At 39.0% G+C, this 22,973-nt stretch overlaps 4 protein-coding genes and 1 long non-coding RNA gene across 5 annotated transcripts in view; 3 read left to right on the forward strand and 2 right to left on the reverse strand.

Moving 5' to 3' along the window:
• Positions 1–2,499, forward strand: part of acadvl (acyl-CoA dehydrogenase very long chain) — an 11,489-nt gene extending 8,990 nt beyond the window's left edge. Inside the window, exons 20-21 of the mRNA XM_008321329.2 lie at positions 389–464; positions 1,039–2,499. Coding sequence (XP_008319551.1) covers positions 389–464; positions 1,039–1,176 — 214 coding nt within the window. The 3' untranslated portion in view covers positions 1,177–2,499. The remainder of the gene's footprint in view (positions 1–388; positions 465–1,038) is intronic.
• Positions 2,500–4,049: 1,550 nt separating this feature from the next.
• On the reverse strand, positions 4,050–6,560 carry LOC103386890 (olfactory receptor 2M3). The gene is made up of 2 exons (XM_008321319.3): positions 5,437–6,560; positions 4,050–4,515 (listed from the first exon to the last, which is right to left on the reverse strand). Exons 1-2 carry the CDS (start codon positions 6,390–6,392, stop codon positions 4,365–4,367), a joined length of 1,107 nt encoding a protein of 368 aa, XP_008319541.1. The 5' UTR covers positions 6,393–6,560; the 3' UTR covers positions 4,050–4,364.
• Positions 6,561–8,228: 1,668 nt separating this feature from the next.
• Positions 8,229–14,310, forward strand: ponzr1 (plac8 onzin related protein 1). Its single transcript, XM_008321291.3, has 4 exons — positions 8,229–8,384; positions 10,626–10,736; positions 11,272–11,417; positions 13,908–14,310. The coding sequence occupies exons 2-4, from the start codon at positions 10,628–10,630 to the stop codon at positions 14,043–14,045; spliced, it is 393 nt and encodes a 130-aa protein (XP_008319513.1). The 5' UTR covers positions 8,229–8,384; positions 10,626–10,627; the 3' UTR covers positions 14,046–14,310.
• On the reverse strand, positions 9,012–10,690 carry LOC112486767 (uncharacterized). The gene is made up of 2 exons (XR_003049231.1): positions 10,553–10,690; positions 9,012–9,689 (listed from the first exon to the last, which is right to left on the reverse strand). It is a non-coding gene; the product is annotated as an uncharacterized LOC112486767 (long non-coding RNA).
• A 2,344-nt stretch (positions 14,311–16,654) lies between the features above and the next one.
• The window catches only part of LOC103386870 (active breakpoint cluster region-related protein), a 10,564-nt gene continuing 4,245 nt past the window's right edge, over positions 16,655–22,973 (forward strand). The window contains exons 1-13 of the mRNA XM_008321304.3: positions 16,655–16,807; positions 16,962–17,059; positions 17,270–17,371; positions 19,020–19,253; positions 19,364–19,471; positions 19,563–19,617; positions 19,728–19,780; positions 20,541–20,678; positions 20,820–20,941; positions 21,702–21,858; positions 21,937–22,053; positions 22,129–22,204; positions 22,712–22,808. Coding sequence (XP_008319526.2) covers positions 16,756–16,807; positions 16,962–17,059; positions 17,270–17,371; positions 19,020–19,253; positions 19,364–19,471; positions 19,563–19,617; positions 19,728–19,780; positions 20,541–20,678; positions 20,820–20,941; positions 21,702–21,858; positions 21,937–22,053; positions 22,129–22,204; positions 22,712–22,808 — 1,409 coding nt within the window. The 5' untranslated portion in view covers positions 16,655–16,755. The remainder of the gene's footprint in view (positions 16,808–16,961; positions 17,060–17,269; positions 17,372–19,019; positions 19,254–19,363; positions 19,472–19,562; positions 19,618–19,727; positions 19,781–20,540; positions 20,679–20,819; positions 20,942–21,701; positions 21,859–21,936; positions 22,054–22,128; positions 22,205–22,711; positions 22,809–22,973) is intronic.

A 22,973-nucleotide genomic window follows, 5' to 3' on the forward strand; every position in this document is an offset into this window, starting at 1 on the left:
TTCTCTGTTGAAGTTGGTTTTGTTAGTCACGTGTTGTGGCAGTTAACCCAGGCTTATTATACAAACATTCCACTGCATAGTTCTCTACAACCCTTTTAAAAAGGTGATCTTGTCCACAGTTCATCTGTTTTGTTTGCCACAGACTATACATTGATGAGGAAAGTACTGTATCACCGATGGCACCAGCACAAAAATGAGGCTGACTTCAGTAGTGGCTGATTGAATTAAGCACCGTGTGAGGTCTTAAACGTATGGGCCTAAATAACCTCAGAAGTCGTTTGTTGGTAGACTTACAAATAGATAACACCAGCTAAAAAATTAAACGGTCAGCCGTGGTCTTTACTGCTTAGCTCACAGGAACATCGTGCTCTCTTCTGATCCTCTACAGAGCCTCGCGCTCACTGAGTCAAGGACAAGCTACGGCTCACCACGAAAAGATGCTCTGTGAGACCTGGTGTATTGAGGTGAGACTCACACTCTGACAAATGAGTCTGATATTATTTGGAGTTTTTAGCAAACCATAAGGGAGACATATATGTCCATATTGTTCAGAATCCAGTCAGCATTGTTTTTACTACTTGCACCAAGTGTCTCTTTCTGAGGCTTAAGTTATTTTGTCCTTTGTTTCATGTAAGTTTTTTATTTTGTTTTATTTTTTAAGCAAACTGAGCCAAATGTGGAAGTTTACAGATTGGCTAAATCTGTAAACTTCCGCTGTGAGCTTCAACCTACACCAAGTGGTTCAACTTCTGCTTTCACCATGTACACGCAGAAATAAAGAAGCCTTGCGAGAGAAACATTCTCAACCAAAAAACTGTTCACCTGCTACTGACTAGACAATGTTACATTTGTAGAAGTGTCTTGAAAATCTGTCCAATAATCTAATCCATCCATCTACACAGCTGCACTGTTTTCCAGTCTACAGTGATATTATTATTATTTCTAGACCTGCGACTGTGTTTCTGATTAAACTTTAGCTTCAGACACTTTTTAATCCTAGTTTTTCTGCTGGCTTTTTAACCCTTGCTCTTCCCTCAGGCCCATGACAGAGTCATGAACGACATCAAGTTGCTTCAGTCCAGCGACTCCAGACGGATCTTTAAGAACCTGCAGGCTATTTCTGCAGCCACAGTGGAGAACGGAGGCGTGGTCGCTCCTCACCCTCTGGGTTTCTAAACCAACTGTTTATCTCTGCCCTCCCAACATTTTTATCTCAGTTTTGCACTTGATTAGTTTAACCGTTTATACTAGAACATCAGAAATCTGTGGTGAGAACAGCAGCCTTCGTAGAACAGATGAATGAGTCATTTAACATTAATGGTATTATATCTTTAGGGTTTTTTACAAGAACATTTAAATGTTTTAAAACCTGTCTATTTTGTTATCAGTTCTTGGATTTAATGTCAGAGGTACTTGTGTTTGGTTGGGTACCTGGTCTCTCATTTTATTTCACTGTTGACAGAGATCTTTACACTACAGTTTTTGCCATTCACTTACTCTAAAACTCATCTCCCAGAGAAATCAAAATGGCATTCTTTTATTTGAGGAACAAATAGCCCCAGAGAAGACAATTGACACAATGACCAAAGGGTGACGATACTTAGACGAAGGACAGTCAAATGTCCTTAAACGGTGAAGGAAAGACAACTGCGCTCTCATTTGATTTGCTTTAATGTGGTTCCCAGTACGATATCTTCCTCTTTGATCTCTACATTTTTGATCTTACAAATGTTTGGTGCCTCCAATTGGACACTAGGTAGAACAAAGGATTTTGGTTTGTTAACTGCCTTTGAAAATGCTTCATTTACAGGATCTAAAAACTTCCAAATCATACCTTTGGTTCTGAAATGTGAGAATCAGAACCTGTTGGATCATGGTTAAAAATGATTTTTTATTTGAGGTGAATTGTGTTTATGTTGATGGAAATGAATCTGGTCTGGACTCAGTCAGATGGACATGCAGTTAATAATCTCTTTCTGGCTGTTTATTTTTTTATTGCTACTTGTTTAATGACAAAATGTTTGTAAGTAACGTCAGTTCAACGTGAACATCAGGAAGTTGTTAACTTGTGAAATAATCACAGAAACATTTAACTTGTTCTAATTTGTGCAGATACAGATGCAGGTACAGTATTTCAAAAGGAGAACTTTGCCTTTATTTTTTGTTAATGTGAGGTTCTGATGTATGTCATAGCCAAACCCGTTGCCTTACAAACCAGTCCACAGACGGACAAAGAAAATACATTCATACTTTACTCTTTATTTAATAAACTGTGATGTTATTTGACAAAGCTTTAGAGTTGTTTTGTCCTTCTGCGTTGGTGGAAGATGATCTTTGACTGTAAATAACTTCATTGTAGTTCAATCTCTCTGTACAGGAGCCATGGAAAGTAACAATTGTGCAAAGTTGTGTTGTTTTTGGAGGTTTGCTGTGTTTTAAGCAGATATCTTCAGCCCGACCACACACTTCTGTTGTAATAAATGGATTCATTTGACAGTGTTTTTTTTGGTGTTTTTCGACTTCACTTCGCAAAGCAAAGCAAAAAACCCTTTTACTGTGCTATATCTTCTCTGCTTCCTCCTTTGCCAGACAGGCTCGTTTCCTTTTTCTGTTGTATTTATTCTCTTTTGCAACTCATGCAGCCTTTGACAAGCGAGGGATATGCCAGTAAGTGTTTGACAGGTGTTGCATAAATGCTGTAGAATGAGTTCACTGGAACTCCTTCCTTCTCTTTGTAGACCTTTCAGATGTAATCTTTTTTTTTCATTTCTGTTTCTGCTGCTGCTGTGGGCTGTGAAAGTGAGAGAGTCTGCTGCTGTAAGAGCTGTGTGGTTAACCCGTTGAGAATTCCCCTCTCTCTGCTACTCCTGTCGTAATCAGAAAATTCAGCAGTTTTTTTGTTTTTTTTTTTTTTGCCACAAAGAGTTGATGCTGTTTGCTGATTTCCTGTTGATAATATGCGTAAATGATAGAACTTGTAGTTGCAAAGTAAACTTTGATTTAAACTTTGAGAAAGTAAATTCTTTGATAACATTTCCATTTAAAGTCACTTTTAAACCTGAAAATCCAACACTATCACCTTAGTTTCTGGACACTTATTTTTCAAAAATTCAGTACAATGATATAAATCCTAAACATAAATGCCAAATATTCACCACGACCACATTCTCCAACGTACACTACACACACCAATTCATCATTTTGCAGGATTCAAAATGGAAGTATAAATGTACTTTTACTTTGTTCAACCACAGCAACCACAAGTTACTGAGAAGTTACTACAGTGCTCGTGTGTAATATACAGAGTGACATTTAAATTTTTCACACGGCCTTCACTAATAAGGGTTATTGTGGGTTTTTCTGAAACATTAACAACAGGGAGCCTACTGTATGCTGCTGTATTCTTCAGCTGCGACCTTGTTCTTTGGGCCTTTTTGTTCTTATCAATGATGAGCAAGCATCAAGGAAACAATATTGATGAATCTTCTGCAAAATATCTTTTCTGGCCTCACGTCAGATTATTTTAGACTTAATTGTTTTCATTAGCATCTGGCTACTTTCAGATACTTTAAAAACTATTAGCTAAATGCTTAAAATTGTTCGCATACTTTACCTTTTTTTGTTTTTTAGCTTTCCATATATCCGTCTTTAGATATATAGCATTACCAGTCAAACAGAAGAAAAATGTATGTTTAAATACATTTGTTTATTGGATATAAATATATATGTGTGTGTTTGTGTGTATATATGTATATACTATATATATAAAACATATATATGTCACTATGCCATAGAACCTTGTGATTTTTGTTTTAAATTTGTCGTTTTGTAAATTGTACGATCGTGAGACTTTAAATATGACCTCTTTGTGATGTGAGTGTTGAAAATCATGACAAACAAAGATGTATCGTGTTGGAGATGTGTCTGTGTGGTTCTCTCTGGAGTTTTGTCAGCAGACAAAATGTGTCGTCAGGGCTTTGCAGGATGCTAGAAACATATTACGTTTCAGGGCTTTGCAGGATGCTAGAAACATTCAGATGTACCTTAAGAACGAGACCAGAGCTTTAATAGCCAGACCTTTGCATATGTGTACGCACACGTGAGAATCTTCCACTGCATTCAAATGACTCAGACTCTATGTTGTCTATGTGCAGAAATTCTGAGGTTCAAAAACTCTGGACCAGCCAGAAAAAAGCAAAAGTTCACATTTAGGATACTAGGCAATCCTCCAGAAGTCACACTGTCTGAGAATCCACGTGTGAGTGTGTCTTTTCTTGATGGTAGAAGAGGTCAAAAACCATGAAAACCATCCAAAATCAGTTCGGCTGTAAACCTCCGTTACAGGGTCTTGTATTCAGCAATACTCATGTTGATCCTTCATTGTTCGTATCACCTTGACCTGAGTGTGAGTCCTGTGAGGAAGTGCTGTCTGAGTCTGGTCTGGTCTCTTGTTCCTCAGCAAGGGTCTGAGGAACCTCCTGGGAGATGATGGTTACGGCTGTCAACGTTCTCTCTCTGAGGGCAAAAACAACGCAGAGTTTAAAAAATTACATCAGTGCCACTTTTGTTGTGTCATAACCCTTCAGGGCAAAACTTCAGTGATGAAACAGTTGACTCATGGTGTGAGCGCTGGCCTTGGCTGGGTCACTGTTGCAACATGAAGCAATGAAGCAGTCGAAGGATGGTTGTTTCAAGATATAATATATATATATATATACAGTACATATATATGGAAATGTGTGTACTTGTATGTGTATGCATTTTTATGTAGGGATAGGGATATATTTAGTGCTCAGCGATACGTGTACTGTGGCAGGTTGTCTGTGATTGGCTGTGTTAATGATGATCATGGAAGTTGTTTTGGTGGGAATAATAAGATTGACCTCAAACTAAAATATATATTATGCTCATTTAACAGGACTTGTGATTTACATTGCGTAGTGCCCCCTGCAGGGAAGGAGGAGGAGGTTCATGGATGTAAAAAGTTGGTAAGTAATGTTGCATACTTTTCATTTGAGGACACAAACATCTAATAGCTGCTGTTGCTTTGGGCTCAGTGGTGTTACTGTTGTTGACTAAAGCAAAACACTATGGACTTGGACTATGTGCAGGAATCTAAGATAACTATGTGTGCATATAATGATGGTAACATCTCAACGGGAAATATAAAATGTTCTAAATTATACAATCTCAAAGCGAGTGTGCTGTTCGAACAGAAACATCTTCTTGAAGGTGTCAGAGACTTTTAGATTAACCTGTAGTGTGTCTGGTCAACTGAATACTTACAACGATTCTAAAAACAGATACCAGAAATATGAGTTACCAAAAATGGTCCTTACTTTGCACACACCGCATTTATAAAACCAAGAAAATGATTTTTCCATGAAAATGTATCAACAACCGTTTGATTAATTTGAGAAACAAATGAACGAGCACCTTTGTCTGTGTTGTGGATACTGCCAACTGGCCCTCATGGTCCAGCCCAGGACGTTCTTCAAGTACCTGGAACAGCAGGGGAACCTTTGACTGAGCTGATCCATCAGCTCTTGTTTGTGCAAACCGTAGACAATTGGCGCAACGCACTGGGCTAAACTGAAGAAGGCGAAGTTGACCACAGCCGACAGCTCCTTGGTCTGGCTCTGGATCAGTCCGTGTTGGTGTAGGGTGGTCAAACCAAAGTTGACAAAGTTGGGGAGGATGTACACCCCCAGCTGGGTGCCGTGCAAGGCAATGGTTCTGCGGCCAGTGCGGTTGCGCCTATTGAGGACCCCCAACCTGCGGCCCTCCATCAGTATCCGCACGTAGGTGTACAAAATCAGAGCCGTGCAGCAACTGATGAACACCATCTTCTGCGGCACTCCGACTCTCAGCTGATCCGGCCCACAGTGCTCTTCGTGTTGGGAGTAGGAGTCTGGCTGCAGGAGCAGGCTGAGTGGAATAAGGAGGGCCAGGAGCCAAGTGAGGAGGCCCAGAAGCCAAGGCCAGTGGCCCGGTGTGCAGGTGGCGCTGTAGCGCATTGGGTGACACACGGCACAGTATCGGTCCACTGCCATGACGGTGAGGGTGAGGAGGGTGTTAGAGGCGCTGCTAATGAGAACTGTGACCATGAAAAGGCAGGTGCTGCGTCCTGGTCGAGAGACGAGGTGGATCTGGTAGTAGAAGACGCTGCTCATGCCCAGGTAGATGAGTGCTGATACCAGCAGGTGGAACACCAGGACGTACCGAGCACAGGTCCTGAGGCGCTCCTCACCCACAATGGTCCAGTTGATGATGAGGTTGAAGAAGAGGAGGACAGAGAAGGAAGCGGTGGAGACGTAGAAGCGAACACAGGTGTAGTCCTGATCCTCTGATGCTGAAGATGAGGTCCATGAAGAGCTGTTGTTGGCTGACATCACTGGACTGAGTGGGAGTCATGTGATGATGATGATGATGATGGTTAAAGAGAAGGTTTATCAGCTGCATGATCCACTCTCCCTGCTCTCTCACTGAAGACTGGCTTAAACTGACGACAACTCTCAAGTTCCTCTCTCTCTCTCTCTCTCTCTCTCTCTCGTTCTCTCTCTCTCTTTCTCTCTCTCTCTCTGTCGCTTGCTCTCTGGTTTTAGATAGATACAGTAGATAGCACTTTATTAATCCCTTGGGAAATGTAGGTATTTAGCTGACACTTGTGAGAGCACCATGTTCAAAGAAAAGAACTAAGTTTAGACATTAGCAGATGTACATAGTTTTCAAAACTGTCAAGAACTGCAGACAGAAAGATCATGTATATATGTATATATACAGTATGTATATATACATATAATTTTCAATCAATTAAAAAACTAAAATAATAAAAGTTGTTAAAAAGAACCATCAGTTAGTTAAGAAACAACATGACTCTGTCTGTGTGAAAGTAATAAGAAAATACATGTCAACTTTCTGAGTCATTGCGCCCTCGTGTGCTCAAAGACGATGTAGTGACATTACTGTACCCTCTAAATAGAGGACATTCAAAGTTTTTATCCATTTTTCAAATTTTCACAATTACAAAGTGAAGTACACTGTAAAGTAAATGCTATAAATGTGAAATACATTTTTCTTTTAGCATCTATTGCTATTGCTCAGCTGACGTCCAGAAAATATAATCTAAAACTTGTTTGTGTCCTTAGCATTTAATTATTCCGCTAATGGGAAAATAGTTTCAGTGTTTTGGGAATTAATTAGGCCTAAATGCAAAGACAAATCTTTTTATTTACTATAAAATACTTGAGCTTCTTATCAGCCAATGCTCTTCATTAAATACTTAGGAAAGCGAATTGAGATTGTAACATATTTTATTTTTTCACTTACTATTTTTTGAAGAAAGTTGCTGAGCTCGTGGTGCTTTGGCCCAGAGGCAATGTCAGTAGTGTCGGCAAGATCGAATCCCGGTTAGGGCGGTTGGTACCTTCCAGTGGACTCACCACCTGCAGGAAGGTTCAGGGGGGGTGGTACGGTGCAGTGTGATTTGGGTGGTGGTCATGGAGACCTCTGTCCCCACGAGTCGGTAACGGATAAGCGGATGAAACTGGATGGATGGATGGTTTGCTGAGCTCTTGGCCCATGACTAACACCTACTGTACTTTGTAGATTCCAGTTGCATTACGCTGATTGTCCACCAGATGGCGTCATAACCTCGAGGTCGAGGTTATGGCTTCGTAACAAACTAGTTCAAAGAGGCAGCCTGAAATTCTTTATGAGGAAAGCCATGTTAGCGGTCAACTCAGGGCTGTGATAAATCACAGTTTCACTTGGCGCCACTGTGGACAGTGAAAATGTTGTGGTCAGTGACTAGAGAAATCTGTCATAATGGACCACATATGTAGTTCTTCTTCTCAAACCACCAATCTGGTCTAACTCAAAGTACCGGTTTGTAACCTAATGACGTGTCCCACTTCAATGTTCACTTGTTTCCTTTTTATGAACTAGTCATACTAGTGACTTGAGTCAAAATTGCAACAACGTAATCTATCTATCTATCTATCTATCTATCTATCTATCTAGTTTTTCAAAGTGCAATGTCTAATGTTGTCCTGACCTTATTTATAATGGACTAAAATAGGTTTTATAGTAGTGCATTGCAAAAGTTAATGGTTTATTTATAAAGCTGATAACGTTAGTGTCAGTTATTACCTGTTGCACGTTCAACCAATCAGTGTATTTGCTTTAGGCTTACGTCATGTCCTTTATTGTCCAAGTATCGTTATATGAAATTGCACAGAGAGCTGTAATTGTTGGCTTTTTTTTTTAAATCCGTTTTGTAGAAAACGAAACCCAGAATTGCTCTCTCCCATTTTGTGCTACCTTTGAACATTTTAGTCTTTTCCTGTCTGCTCTGCAGTACACACACACATCCGCGAAGAGAGGTAAGACAAAATCTTCTCATCTTTTTATCTTTAATATGAGTTTCGATTTTGCAATTTGAACTTTTTAAAACAGCATAAAAGTTAGTTTGATATCGTTTACGTTATATATTTTAATATTAGTTTAACGGAGACGCCGTCACTATTACGTCACAATTCGCTTGTAATAACCTGAACTTCACTTAATTTCAAATCTCATATATTGCGACCATCATGATAATATTTGCCACTTAAAATACACATTTCCACATGAACGACATAGGATAAGATATTGTTACAGTGTAATTCGTCGTAGAACCACGTGGAAGGAGCAGTTAGTAGAAAGACGCAGTTTAACATTCAGTTAAGAGCAAAAAAACCAAACAAACAAATAACGTAACAATTTACGAAATAAAATATCACTCTTAAAGCTTCCAGGTGTTTTGTTTGGATGACAGAATATTTTTTAATACTTTAGGTAACTGAACTGCAGAAGATAATTGTTTTATTGTCAATTGCCATTCCCCCTCTCAACAGTATCTTTTGGCATGGTTAGTTGTTAGTTGTTGAGCTTATCAACCAAGTCCATTTCCTTGTAGTTTTTCAGACTTTGTCAGTCAGAAACGGTTGCCTTATAAGCATTTCCTCCCATTTTTTTTTATAGTTTGGATAACAAATCCTTTTAAAAAATGAAAATAATGTCAAAGTTGTTCTTTCCCATGTAGTTCTGTATTTAACTAATCTAATCTAATAAAACAAGAAAGCAGTTTCACTGATTTCTTAAAGAAACAATAGCGGAAGTAGACCAACATTAGGTTATACACCTATTTTCTTATTTCTTTACACCTTGTTAAAACTTTTCAAATGCTACTGTGTACAGTCTACAATAATGGGTTATTGAAGGACTCAAGGACTCAAGGTTCTTTATTGTCATTGCGACACACGTTAGACATGGGATGAAGGAAATGAATCTCCCTGGTCCCGGTTCGAGTACATTGATTGACATAGTGCAGCGAAGAAAGAGAAACACAATGTGCAAGAGTGAAAGACAAGAACAACAACATTGCCAAGGCAACAAGAGCAACATATGTGGGAACAATAGTTGTGAGACAATGGTCAGGCCAACACATATTTGCTGTTTGTGGGGTGGTTATGAGGGGAGGAGTGTTGAATCAATGTGGGGGTACGGGGGTAGGGGTGGGGGGTTACTGGTGGTCCTGCTTCTGATGCTCCGTAGCCGTCTTCTGGACAAACAGAGCATTTGTGGGGTGGGTGGGGTCCTTCATGAAGCAGAATGTTCTAAGCCATTCCATATTTAATTAATTTTAGCTGTTGATTAAAAAAAACAACAACAAAAAAACACATTTGATATTAGCCAACATTAGGATGGGGAATACTGATTGATTTAAGTGAGTAAAATGTCTGCTGTATGAAAGAATCAGCTGCTAAGCAGTCTTTTGTTACACTGGTTTGGTTTTCTCCCAAATCTGGACTGCAGGCCAGCCAGGCACTCAAGCACTGATTATGAGGACATACACTTTAATGCTTCAATATTAATTGAATTGCAATGTGTGTGGTTATATAACTACATGAAATGCTGTGATTTAAAACATTTAAATAAACACAGAAGGGCCAATCATCTGGGAGTTAGGGTCCAGGGATTGTGGTGTGGAACATCCATCAGCAGAAAGAAAGAGAGGGATTTTTTGTTTATGCTGATTGACTGGTTTTGAGAAGTTGAGAAGTAGACCAGTCAGCATTCAGTGTGGACAGACTTTCTGTACCTTTTTTTGATTTACAAAATGGTTATAAGGCTCAATAAAATGCCTACAACGGTGCTACTTTCGTTTCCACTGTTTAGGCCTCCTGATATACTTCTTCATTTATATGTTTGGAAAACAGCGTTGCAAAATCTTTCCAGTTGAATGTTTTAAGAGTGAAAGTGAAATCACAATTCCCATTTTAACCACAATGTTAAAATGGCAAGGTTCAAATGCATCACCAAATGACAAACTTTAGATTTTACAGGGCTTCTACATTATTTTGTTACTATCGTAAGCTCTATCATTTAATGTTTAAAGGGTATTGTAAGCAACTATTGCCCAGTCAGAAATGCTGTGTAAAATAATGGTCTGTATAAAAAATAAAAAACTCCAACAACTGTTTTCTCCCCTTCAACTGTAAATACTCACCTTCCCAGACCTAGCCACCAGTGATGTGGTAGTCTCATCTTTCTTCTTCATCTTTGTATCTTGTATCCTGTAGCCATGGCCGTCTACCAGCAGCCCCAAGTGATGTCTGTGACCACGACTAACGTCCAGGGCCCGGGAACATGGAGTACTGGCCTCTGTGACTGCTGTGCTGACGTGGGCACCTGTAAGTTAATCTTTGACGCAGCAGTGTTTTTTGTAACAGTGATTTCAACTGAGACCAGAAAATTGTTGTTGTACAAACTGTTTAAAGTTCAGTGTATGGCTTTAGTTTATATCTGTCTAAAATTGGGCATTTTGAATTTATTCAATTCAAATGTCCTCATCATGTGAACACTGGGTTGGTCAGCTCAATAAAAAAAAATCAGATTTTATCAGTGGTTCCATGGTGTGGGGGTGAGTCCTCTTAAGGCACGTGGCGTTATAAGGCAGAGGCCAAATTCATTTCAGTTTCTATGTTTTAATTTATGCTGCACTGGGTAATTTCATTTCCTTTGTTCAATGGAGTGAAGCAATATGTATCTTTGAGTGTGTCTTATGAACTTGTCTTACAAATTCATTGTAACAAGTACTATTATGTAATCCAAATAATATGTTGCATTAATGACAATTCATTTCCATTCTTCTTACGGAAGAGCATATTTGTTATGAGTTGTCACTGGATTGTAATTGAATTTCTATTTTCTTCTTTCTCTTTGCAGGCTGCTGTGCTTTGTGGTGTTTCCCATGCATGCAGTGTCAGACAGCCAACCTACACGGCTGGTGCTGCTGCATGCCCATACTGGACTTCTGCTGTGTGGTGTCCTGCCTTCTCCGCTCCTCTGTTAGAGACCGTCATAACATCCCTGTAAGTGTTGGAACTTTGGGGGTTAGAGAATTATCATTTGAAGTTGCTTGCCACCAGTTGAACAACTGGTCACTGTCTTCTTTTACTCGCAGAACAAATTTGAATCTTATTATGACTAAACTTAATACTGAACATCATCACATACAGTGGGAGGAGGGTAACTTTGTATATAGATGTTTATTTGTTTATTAATTATTTAACTAAAATAACATTTCCAAATAGAACTTGGAAAATGATCAAAACAGCAGATCTTGCCTATTTACAAACTACAATGGTTTTTGTTTATTGAATTGTATATATTATTTTAGCAAAATATATCAGTACAGTTCGCCCAGTTGTTCCCAAACCTTAGGGACGAGGACTAGTGCAGTGTATCGCAGGCATGAGTAGTTATTAAACTAACAATTTACGACAAGCCTATATTTTTCAATGACACAGCAAACTTACATACTCATTTTTTAATTCCAGTCGAACAGGTTGACAACAACTGTGTATGTACCCATGTCGACAAGTCTGGGAATCAGATATCACACTGATGTACTTTTGTCATTTCAAGCAACCTCTAGACTTTTAGCTATTCTCTATCACCAGTGAACGCTGATGTTGTGACAGACATCTCAAAGGTGTGGCTCAGCATTTCCACGTAGGTGCAGCAGTTGCATTTCCTCTTTTTTCATCATTTTCATACCAAATAATTTGCCTTTTTCAAATTTATTCAAAAAGCAGAGTAAGAGGGAGTTTCCTTTGACTTGGTGCGCACTTATCACTGGAAACTGGTGGAGCATTTTAATTTGCTTGTGATGGTAACCAAATGATGGATTGTGTTATCTGTGAACTGTACACAGCCATTTTCATTCAGATGCAAAACCAAATGCTGCTCTTTTAATACTCAACTACATAATACAGCAAATCAGGGGGTAGGATTTCAATGTCCCTACAGTTCATCACAAAAAGATGTAGTTAAAATACAAAACCATTACATTGATGTCCTCTACATCACAGTCATCAGTTGAAGGCATATACATTACTGTAGACTCCAGCAGTCCTACCGGCATTTACTAGTGTTTATGTTTTCTGTTTGAGCTATGCTATAATGGACCAAATGTTGAACACATGCGTAGGCTCTGTCAGTGTCTTTTGACTGTAAACCAAAATTTCAAGCAAATATATTTTGGGCCTAATAACTTTTGTTATTATTCTTTTACTTAGTATTAGTCATGATAACAGCTAAGTGCAGATTTATGTTTTCTTATGTACAGTTCTTACTTCTAAAATATCAATATTGTACTTTAAGTTAATGGCTCTTTGGACCAGAGGCAATGTCATTGGTGTCGGCAAGATCGAATCCCGGTTAGGGCGGTTGGTACCTTCCAGTGGACTCACCACCCACAGGAAGGTTTAGGGCGGTTGGTACGGTTTTGGGGGGCGGTCATGGAGACTGCTGCACCCACGACCCGTTAATGGATAAGCGAATGAAAATGGATGGATGGATGATGGATACTCTAAGTTAATTTAAGAGGAGGTTTAAATGGAAAATATCAAAATATATATTATGTGGTATGCTTAGTGCTTCCAAAGAGTAATCATTGAGAGTAATCTTTATTTAAATATTTACCAAAATAATCAGGGTTATGATTGTTAGTAATCGAGCAGCTCTACTTCAGATCTTATCAGGGATAATAAAATGTTAAGCATTAAGAAGAGTTTGACTCCGAAGCTAATAGTTTGCAATTCAGAAAGCTAATCCTATAACTATGGGATTTCTTGAGATGTAATAATTTAATAGTTACTTCTTTAATCACTACATAATTAACTGCATATCTGTGCAGCTTGTAAGACAAAAGGCCAGAAGCCTGAAACTTTGCAATCATTGCAGTGTTGACGTGTGTTTACTGAGACAAATGCACATCAAAAGCTTGAAATGCAACTCAGAAGATGTTTCATAATATGCCTAAGAGAATCGTTCCTAATGGACCTCATTCATTCTAACATTGATAAAACCTTACTCCCTGCTATAATTAAAGTGGTTAATGCTGCCATTTGGGTGTCATGCAGCCATTAGACGCTTTTATCAGGGAAAAAATGTTGCTCTGACAAGATTCTTCACTGAGCATCAAGCTCTTGTGGACTGGTAACCACAGTGAAATGCTTAATGGTTTGTCCTAAAAGGATGGGAGCGGACCAGTGTTTGATTGTTTGAACTGATGAAAACAATGAACTACACTGTCCGTTGTAGGAGTAAAGTGTTGTAAATGCATGTATACAGTCAAAGTCATGACCACTCTGTAGCCCAGTACATACCTGTATATGTACGTGTCAAGATGTGCTCCACTACTCTGTACTAACATCTTTTACAGTCAGATGTGGTCACAAGAGCTTAAGTACTATATGTATTCCATATGTGAACATACAGTATGAGTTGATGTCTGTGCTAAAAACTACAGCCAAACAGGATCTGTAGTAAACCATTTTCTTCGTTATATTCTTTAGGGCTCATGCTGTGACGACTGCTGTAAGCTGTTGTGGTGCTACCCATGTGTCTGGTGCCAGATGAATCGAGAGGTGAAGATAAGGGGCAGTGGTCCAGCAAGCCACACAGTGGTTACAACCCAAGTCCACAGTGGATAAACTAATGGAGCTGTTGGGTACAAAAGCAGTTTGACTGAAAATGACCGCTGTTATAATCATATAATACATTAAGTGAAACAAGTTCATTATTTCACTATTTTATAATCATTTATACATTTTCAGCATTGCTGCATTTCATTTTTTTTATAATAATTGCTTTTATAATGATGGCTATATCAGTAATCCAGTAGTTCCAGTTTGCTCTTGTGTCCCATTCTGTTTTTGTAATTCATTTAAAGATAATAAAAAAAATCTTTTTGACATGTTTCTGTGTCATGTCTACATTAGTAGGAGGGCTTGTCTTTCCCAAAAAATGATGTATGTGCGGCCTACATATAGCATGTGAAATTTCATTTCACAAATGCCTGGGAATAATGAGCTTTTAGCCAAACTGCTGAAACTTAAACAAACGGCATTACCTAATTGGCATAAAAAGAATGTTTACTTGGAAATATTTTTGTCTTGTTTAACCACCACTGTGTCCCCACACTGTAACATTGCTTATGTTATGTCAGTGTTCCCTGGATGGAAATGTTCCAATACTGTGATGTGGGAATATCCCAAATGGAAAAAGGGGAAGCCACTTCCTTTTTTCTGCACCGTGACTTTACTCTTTGATTATTAGAAAGTGAAATAGTTGCATAGTCTTTATCAGAAGGACCAGCATTTACAAAGCTAACATGTTTATTTGTGTAAGAAGACCTAAAACATTTGGTCAGACCATAGTGTTTGTTGTTGAAAAGGAGTTTATGTATTTCTAAAATCAGTTGGGAACTTCTGGTCAACTCCCAGGGTTTGACTTTGCAAACGAAGGCACACTATTGTCAATTTGTGGGGTTGGTTTCCCCCTTAGTTATACTTTAAAAAAACAAACAAACAAACAAAAACTTCCTACAACAGAGTTCCCTAATCCAGTAACACCTAGAAGTGTTTCCTTATTTTGAATTCCTCTATTACGGTGTAAACTGCACATTTAGTAAATTGTTTTATCCAAGGTTAGGGTTAATGCTGAACTTTATTGATCCTGCACTTTTGTTAAATAAATAGTTTTCACCAGTTACACATGAGAAAGTTTGTGCAATTTTGGACTTTTTGCCATTTCCTCCGTCCTGTGGTTCAATATCTGCTGTTGACAACAAAAGGGGTAGTGGTGGAGAGGTTACGATACATGCAGAATGAGTGGTAATTATTCTAAGATTTTGTCCTGATGCTGCAGCCAACTGTCAGTGGGATCCACCATCACAAACAGGATCATTTAAACACAGGACAAATAGCAGAGAAACGACAACCAACCACATCCTGGTGCTGACAGGAACACAGTCAAAGAAGCACCACTGCACATGTGATACGAAGTAACGCAGCCTGGTGACAAACAGTGACACCACTAATTATTTACCTTTGTGAAAAAAAACAAACAAAACATTTTCAACAACACATAGAAAGTCATTTCTTTATTAACTGTACTATTATACCATTTAGAGTCGGTTAAAGGAGAAGTGAAAGTGTCGATGTCTAAAATGGAAAATTGAGAGTAAAAGAACAACACCACTTCCTGTTAAGTTGGAGTCAATCAAAGTACAATGTACTGCATATTTTTTTGTCACCCTGTACTTGAAGAAACACCGCCTCCTGCAGGACAAATTGTTAAAATAACGGCAATGTTGCCATCAAGCGCCCAAACAATAATTTGAATTGTTCGTAACAGACAAAATTACGACAGGAGTTTAATTTTGTTTATTTAACAAGTCCCTTTAAATAAATTGTATTTAAAAAATACCCCAAAACTCTTTTTGGTAGATGAATAATTTAATTCCACAAAGCCCCTAAAGCAGGCACGACCAACCTCTGGTAGCCATGCCTGCTTGAAACCGGTTGGAATGCAACAGGCTGTTTTTACGTGTTAACGTCGAATTTCTTTTCCCAATGTCTCTTTATTTTTAACTTAAGTCTAAAAAATGTTTGAACAGTGAGAGTTTAAACAGTCGTAAATAGGTTACTATGTTAACGCAAATGGACTAGTGTTTTTGTCTTAAGACGCCGTTTCCAGAATACGTTTCAAGCAGAAACAGAAATGAAGTACTATATTACAGTAACGTTTTTAAAGAGCTTGTGTTAGCAGTTTATGTCCTGCGGGCGGCACTGTTGTACTGATGTAGATGGAATTGGTCTATCAACGTCAGGTGCAGTTAGTCAGAAGCTGTGGTTTAGTGGCTTCCTTTGGTTTTTAGTTTTGTGCCATTACAGAGAGTATAATTCGAAAATTAAACAGTTTGAAAATGACAAGGCTAAAGCTTCAGTTTAGACTCTAACTTTAGTAACGAGATTGCCCCAACCTACATTGTTGATATCTGGTGAAGAGGCAATTTAAACCCTTTGTATGTACTTTATGCTTCGGTAGGTGAAATAAACCCTACCTGATCAACAAGGTCTTCACTCTGAGTTGATGAAAAGATCAGTGAGTGCAGACTTACAGTAAATCACATGTGTAGAAAGTGAAATGTACTAGTTCTTATCTGTACTAACGTGTGTCCCTCTGACAGGAAGTTTTATTTTCCTCTTATTGGCATCTTAAACAGAAAGAGGAAGTTTTGTTTTACCACTTCTGTGTATGTGTGTGTGTGTGCATGGCTGTGTGTATTTGTGAGGTGTGAGAGAAGTTGTTTGTGTTTCCACATGCTTCAGACTCAGAGTACAAACCTGTGAAGCTCTGATGGAGATCTACCAGGACGCTGTGCTTTACCTAGAGTCCCAACATGTACCAGGTGAAAGAGAGAGAGACATTTTTGTCTTTTATTTTTTTACAAAACGAAAACAAATAAAAAACTATTTTGTATTTAAATTTTTGTATTTGTATTTTAAATCAAAGCAGAATTCTAACATGAATTCTTCTTGTCTTTTGCTTTTGTTTCATTGCAGTGGAAGTCAATACTGATGTTCTGGAGGAGGACGTGTTCCAGGAGGACACCAGTTTTTCCCCACTTCAGGCAGACAGCATCGATTTTCCTGAAAACCCTGTGAGTCCAGATATTGGCACTATCACCACATTTTTGTTTTTGTTTTTTTTTTATATTTAAAAAAGTGCACATTTTTAAAAAAAATCTAAAAATTCAAATCTGGCAGTTTAAAAAAAAAACTTTACATGATTTAAATAAAACGTGAAGTGAAAGAAATGTGTCTAGAATATTTATAATAAGAAGATGCTGGTTGAATGTGTGCTCCTGAAGACCTGCAGCTCAGAGGAGATGTTGGAGAGGAGACTCCTGGTTCTCAAGGGCATTTTGGAGAGTGAGGAAGTTTATCTGAGAGAGCTGGAGACACTGCTGATGGTACTGTGACGGACACACACACACACACAAACACTAATAAATGTAATAAATATGCTGCAATCTGTCCAAAACTAAGTTACTGGGAATTAACCACCTGTCTTTTTAAACATAGACATTTGAATACATTACATTGAAGTATTTGAGTATTACAATGATGGACGTTAGCGTGATAACACAATGTATCGCAGCAAGAGCAGCGAACTCTTGGATATTGACGTTAGACGACACACCTGCACACAGTCAGTGAACACGGCTGACACGTATCAGCCAATCAACACTGTGGGAACCAGGGCAGAGCCAACGTTAAACGGACGTTTCAGCATGAGATAAACAAGCTCGGAGTTACACCACGGTACAGTAGAAGTTGTAAAATAAAAAAATAAACCCACCGTGGCGTGAATAATTGGTGAGTCAAACACTTAAAGTCGTTGTGATATTTATTTTTTTAAGCGAAGCCGTTGCAACCATTTCCGTTAATTTTCTCATTGTTCAGCTTCCTCGTTTTACCACATGATTGGTTCTGCATTGTAAAACTACTTCCTCTCTTTTCCCTGCAAATACTAATAAACTTCGAATTTTACTTGCTTTTTTTTCTAAAACCAATTACCTCAGATTAAGTTCTGTACTCCCAGCTTGTTCCTGCTTATGGTTCATTTAATTTTTATGGTTAACAAAAACTGTTGTAATTATCAAAACCCTGTTGTCCTCAATTGTGTGCACTTTATTTTCCACTTGTTGGCTAAAAAGAGAAATCACTGATCTAGACTACTATAGGCTAGACCAGTGATTCCCAACCACTGTGCCGTGGCACACTAGTGTGCAGTGAGAGATCATTAGGTGTGCTGTGGAAAATTATCCAATTTCTATAACTAGGCTGAAATCTATTATTTATTTATTGCTCGTCAAAGCATGAAAATTAGAACAGTTAAATCCTCTTCTGCTCGGTGGCAGCACACGGCTATGAAAAAAAAAAAAAATCAAAGCTGTTGAAGAAAATCTTTGTGAGTGTCTTACTTCAATTCCTGCCAGTACATCAGCTTGTCTTCAACTAAACAGGCTGAGATTTTGGTCAATTATTATATTTAATCTAGAAGATTATTATGTTTCATTACATGTACAGTACTTTTTGTGAGATTTCTGTTTGGTGGTGTGCTGTGGGGTTTTTCTGATGATGTACATGTGCCGTGGCTCAATAAAGGTTAGGAAACACTGGTCTAGACTCTAGACCAACCTTTCCCAACCTATTTTGGAAACACTGACTACTACAGGCAATGGAGCTACCTTAAAATCAAGATATTCCATAATTACACAATAATTCTACTTTTAAAAATGTACTGTTATGTAAGATATGAACAGCTGCTTACAGTGTAGTGTGGTCAAGACAAATGTCAGTTTTGTTTTTTAGAAAAGGGAACTTTTTATTTCAAATGCAGTGGCCACTTTATTAGGTAGATCTGATTTGAAAAGAGTTTGTCTAACGTTTTGGTGAACTTTGACATGATGACATCACTGAGTTGATGTTGTTGTGCACTGATGCTAATCTAATGTGCTCTTCATGTGCAGCTCACACCTGCTCCCCCGCCATCTGCTCTCTTATATTCATCTTTCACTGCTCATCTCTCTGGCCTGTTTTTCCACTTGTCTCCAGCCCATGAAGGCCCTGCGGGCCTCAGCTGGGACCTCCCAGCCCGTTCTGTCCAGTCAACAAGTCCAGACGCTTTTCTACCAGGTGCCTGAGCTCAGAGACATGCATCAGAGCTTCTACTCAGGCCTGAAGACCAGGCTGAACGATCGCCATCAGACCGAGCTGCCCACGGGTGAGGAGAGACAGGTGAACCACACAGACTCTGAGCTGGTGGTGGGAGACCTGTTCCTGAAGATGGTGAGTTTAAATGTAAAAGTTTACCTGGAGTGTGGACACTGGAGCAGGAATCTGATGTTCAAAGCTGTCCATTGGGGGCACATTCATGTTAACTTCCTCCTCGCCCCCAGGTGAATCAGATCGGTCTGTACAGAGGTTTCATTGAAAACTATGAGAATGCTGTTGATGTTGTTCGCAAGTGCACACAGTCAGACCCTCGCTTCCGAACTCTGGCTGAGGTATAACACTTTGGACAGTGATAATTAACCCAGGAAAACAGTTAACAACAGGATTCTTCTCAATTGGCTTCTTTTCCTTTTTCTTTTCCAGAGCATGATGTCCAGTAACAGCTCTGACAAAGTTCGAACCACATACACCCTGGAAGGTAAATAGTTTTTTATTTATATTAGTGCTTTATTCTATTTATATATTTTAGGATTTATGTGAATAAATATGTGAAGGACTTGTAAATGTTAGTGTTGTGTCGTCCTGCAGCTCTGCTGTACAAACCTCTGGACAGAGTCACCAGGACAACACTAGTACTGCAGGTACAAGTTTATTTACCATTTATGTAGAAATACAGTCCAAGCACAGATGTCTTTTTTGTGCAGTTGCAAGAACATTTAAAAGTATTTAAAATGATAGTGTTGATAGGGAACACTACCCCTTTAAAAGGTTTGTACAATAAGTGTTCACAATAAAATACAATATTTGTGAGAAACATAAAGTAAACATTGAGGTAATTTTACGTTATCAGGTTCTCAATAATATTTCAATTTGTGGGGGTGTGGGTTGGAGGGTTGCATGAAAACACTTCTGTTCCCAAGGGAGTGGGGCATGACAGAAAATAATTGAGAACCACTGCTTTAACCAAATGCAGCAGTGGGTCATAGGCTCTAGAATGTTTTCTGCAAGAACAATGAAAACCCAACAGTACCAGTCCCACAAGTTCTAAGTCTAGGTCCACTCTCTGAAGATGGTAAGCCAGGAGTTTCTACTCTTTTCAGTCTCCAGTTTAGCGTCAAGTCAGATTAAAGTCTCAAGTCACTTTAGAGAGGACAGAACAAGTTTTAAGGTCACAAGGTCACAAGGGTTTTACCTTTCAATGGAAGTCATGAGTACTCAGGTTTACTTCCACTCAAGTAGTCTTCATTCTAGACACTACTACACTGTAACTACACTGTGAAAGTAGTCATGTTGATATTTGACATTTAAAACCCTTATCTTTAGAGTGTTGTGTCGTGGACCTGATTTCGTTTACCTGCATTTACACCCCTCTCTGTCATGATAACATCTTTGACATTTCAGGACCTTGTGAAGACGACACCAACGTTACACCGCGACTATACAGCTTTGCAGGAGGCTCTCCGACTGTCTCGCGGTTTTCTGTCTGGTGTCAACGAGAGTTCGAACGCCAAACGAGAGGTCACGCTCAGTCACGGCATGGTGAGGCGGCTGCTCTGTGCCAAACACAAACGCAGCTGAACACAGGAACACATTTCTGTTATGAACTGTTAGAACTGTTATGTTAACATAAGCAGCCGTGGTCAGCTGCACGTCTTGACGCCTACGTGTGTTCTACCTCAGAGACGTCAGCTGATGTGTGACGGTTTCATGGTGGACGTCACCGAGGGGGAGCGTGCCCTGCGACACCTGTTCCTCTACACTGACCTCCTGCTGTGTGTCAGAGCAAAACATGCAACCAGAGGGTGAGTGTGACCGCAGCAGCAGAGAACAGGAGCAGGGCTTGTGGGGAAATGTGGTTAAGTGGCCTCACTGATGACTTGATGGCAGTTGGCTTGTGAGCGGTATCAGAAGTACTTCTCTGTTTTCATATGTTTTTATTTACGTGTCTTGGTCCATACAGTAGAACAGGCCATGATCCAGGTTTACATCAGACTCTAAAGCTAACCGTTAGTTTTTTTTCTGTAGCTAAGGTTATTTATCTGATATATCTAACTTTTATTTCTAAGCTAACTTTTGCATTGCATGATTTTTTTTTTTAATACAGTTCCTCCTGCAAAGCTCTTTGCTCACTTTGGCTTTTCCAGCTATTCAACAATTCTTGATTCTAAATTCTTTACAAAGAACTTCTATTATTATTCTTCCTCCTTGACTAGCCAGGTCAAGTCAGAGTTATTTTGATAGCCCTATTTGTGTAATTATGTATGTCTACATAGAGACTCAATACCGGGCATTTATATTCTGGAAATTTACACCATCACAGAAATCTGGTCTTATCAACATAGTCCAGCTGTTATAAAAAGTTTATGGTTTTCTATTTATGCTAACAAGCTCAAAATGCTATCACATGGTGTTTTTAAATATAAAGAGTTTATAAGTTCATCTTTCAGTAAATTCAGAGAAACTCCAAAGTGCAGTAAGACTAGATATCAAGTAGAGTGGAACCACACAGATGAGATCTACTGGCTCTCTACAGGTTTGTGCCTGTGTCTGTGTCCTATCCAGGAAGCAAGATCAGTACCGGTTCTGCTGGTACCTCCCTCTGGCTGGTCTCAAACTGCACTGGGCTTCAGATGAGGAGCATCCACCTCCTGCAAACCTGCGCTTGTGCACTCTCAAAAATAAGATGTACACACTCAGACAGCAGCTGCAGCAACAGGCAGTACGTTGGTGTGGAGAGACCACACATTTAGAAATGTTTTTTTTTGTAACAACTGACCTGTGTCTGTGTGTCTGTAAGGGAACCAGAGCAATATCCTTTACTGCCCGCAATCAGAAGAAACTGGAGCAGATGGAGCTGATGATGTTCATCCTCTCAGCTCTGTACAGGCTGGAGCTGCACAGCCCCAGTGGCAAAGTAAGGACACACACCAAACCAAACATGTTCTAATGATGGATGATAAAATGTTCTGTTCTTTTAACCCCTCACTAGAGTCACACACTCCTCTTCACCTCCTTGTATGAACTAGAAGAATGGAGAGAAGCCATTCATAAACTCACTACACAAAGTAAGTTCAAGTCAGTGACACTAAAGTCAGATGTCAATGTATTAAAGACAGTTAAATGTTAGTGGAGATCATGTTACTTTAGCATCACTCTAGTAGCGCTACCAGCACCAGTGGCTAAAAGAAGCCATAAATCCAGGAATGGAAACAACCAGCTGCTTGGTGTTGGAAATTTGAAAAATAAATAATTAAAGCCAAGTGTTCTGGTGAAGAGTAGGTGGGTGCTCTGTATCAGTCGTACACATTTAGAAATTCAGTACTGTATTTCAGTTTTTTTCTGTCTTCTTTCTTTATTTTTAACCAGCAATTTTCCCCTTGGTGACAAATTATGTATTTTTTTTTTTAAGCAGACTACATGAGTGAATGTTATTGGTCACTGTAAGATGTGATGAAATACTGTACAAAATGTCTCATAGTGTGCTTCTCTTTTTTTTTTATGTTTAAAGTGATGTCCTGTTTGTCAATGACAAGATGGAAAAATCAAATCTAACTCCTGCTTCTCACACTCAGATGTCGAAACTGTCCCACCTGACCTGCTGACCCTCACTGGTGCATGTGCCAAACTCCGAATGACCCAGCAGCCCCCACTACAAACCTACATCTCTGGTAGGAGCTCTGTCGACTCTGTGTTTGTACTGACTCACATCCTGTGTTAAAAATTCAAATGCTTTTATCTTCCTCTTTCACACCAATAACTCTGATGACTAACTGCCACCCCCCCCCATGGAAAAACTTTTTGTTGTTAAATTGAAATGCATTTGATAAAGTAATT

Source organism: Cynoglossus semilaevis, chromosome 1 (genome assembly GCF_000523025.1).
Source record: "Cynoglossus semilaevis isolate Cse_v1.0 chromosome 1, Cse_v1.0, whole genome shotgun sequence".
Taxonomy (NCBI): Eukaryota; Metazoa; Chordata; class Actinopteri; order Pleuronectiformes; family Cynoglossidae; genus Cynoglossus; species Cynoglossus semilaevis.

What these genes read in the sequence shown, in the direction of transcription:
- LOC103386890 (XM_008321319.3), bottom strand. Translation starts at nt 6,392, where the DNA reads ATGTCAGCCAACAACAGCTCTTCATGGACCTCATCTTCAGCATCAGAG. An exon ending in TATCCACAACACAGACAAAG is followed by an intron (nt 4,516 to 5,436) that starts GTGCTCGTTCAT and finishes TTTTGCCCTCAG; the next exon opens with AGAGAGAACGTTGACAGCCG.
- ponzr1 (XM_008321291.3), top strand. Translation starts at nt 10,628, where the DNA reads ATGGCCGTCTACCAGCAGCCCCAAGTGATGTCTGTGACCACGACTAAC. An exon ending in CTGTGCTGACGTGGGCACCT is followed by an intron (nt 10,737 to 11,271) that starts GTAAGTTAATCT and finishes TTCTCTTTGCAG; the next exon opens with GCTGCTGTGCTTTGTGGTGT. An exon ending in GAGACCGTCATAACATCCCT is followed by an intron (nt 11,418 to 13,907) that starts GTAAGTGTTGGA and finishes TATATTCTTTAG; the next exon opens with GGCTCATGCTGTGACGACTG.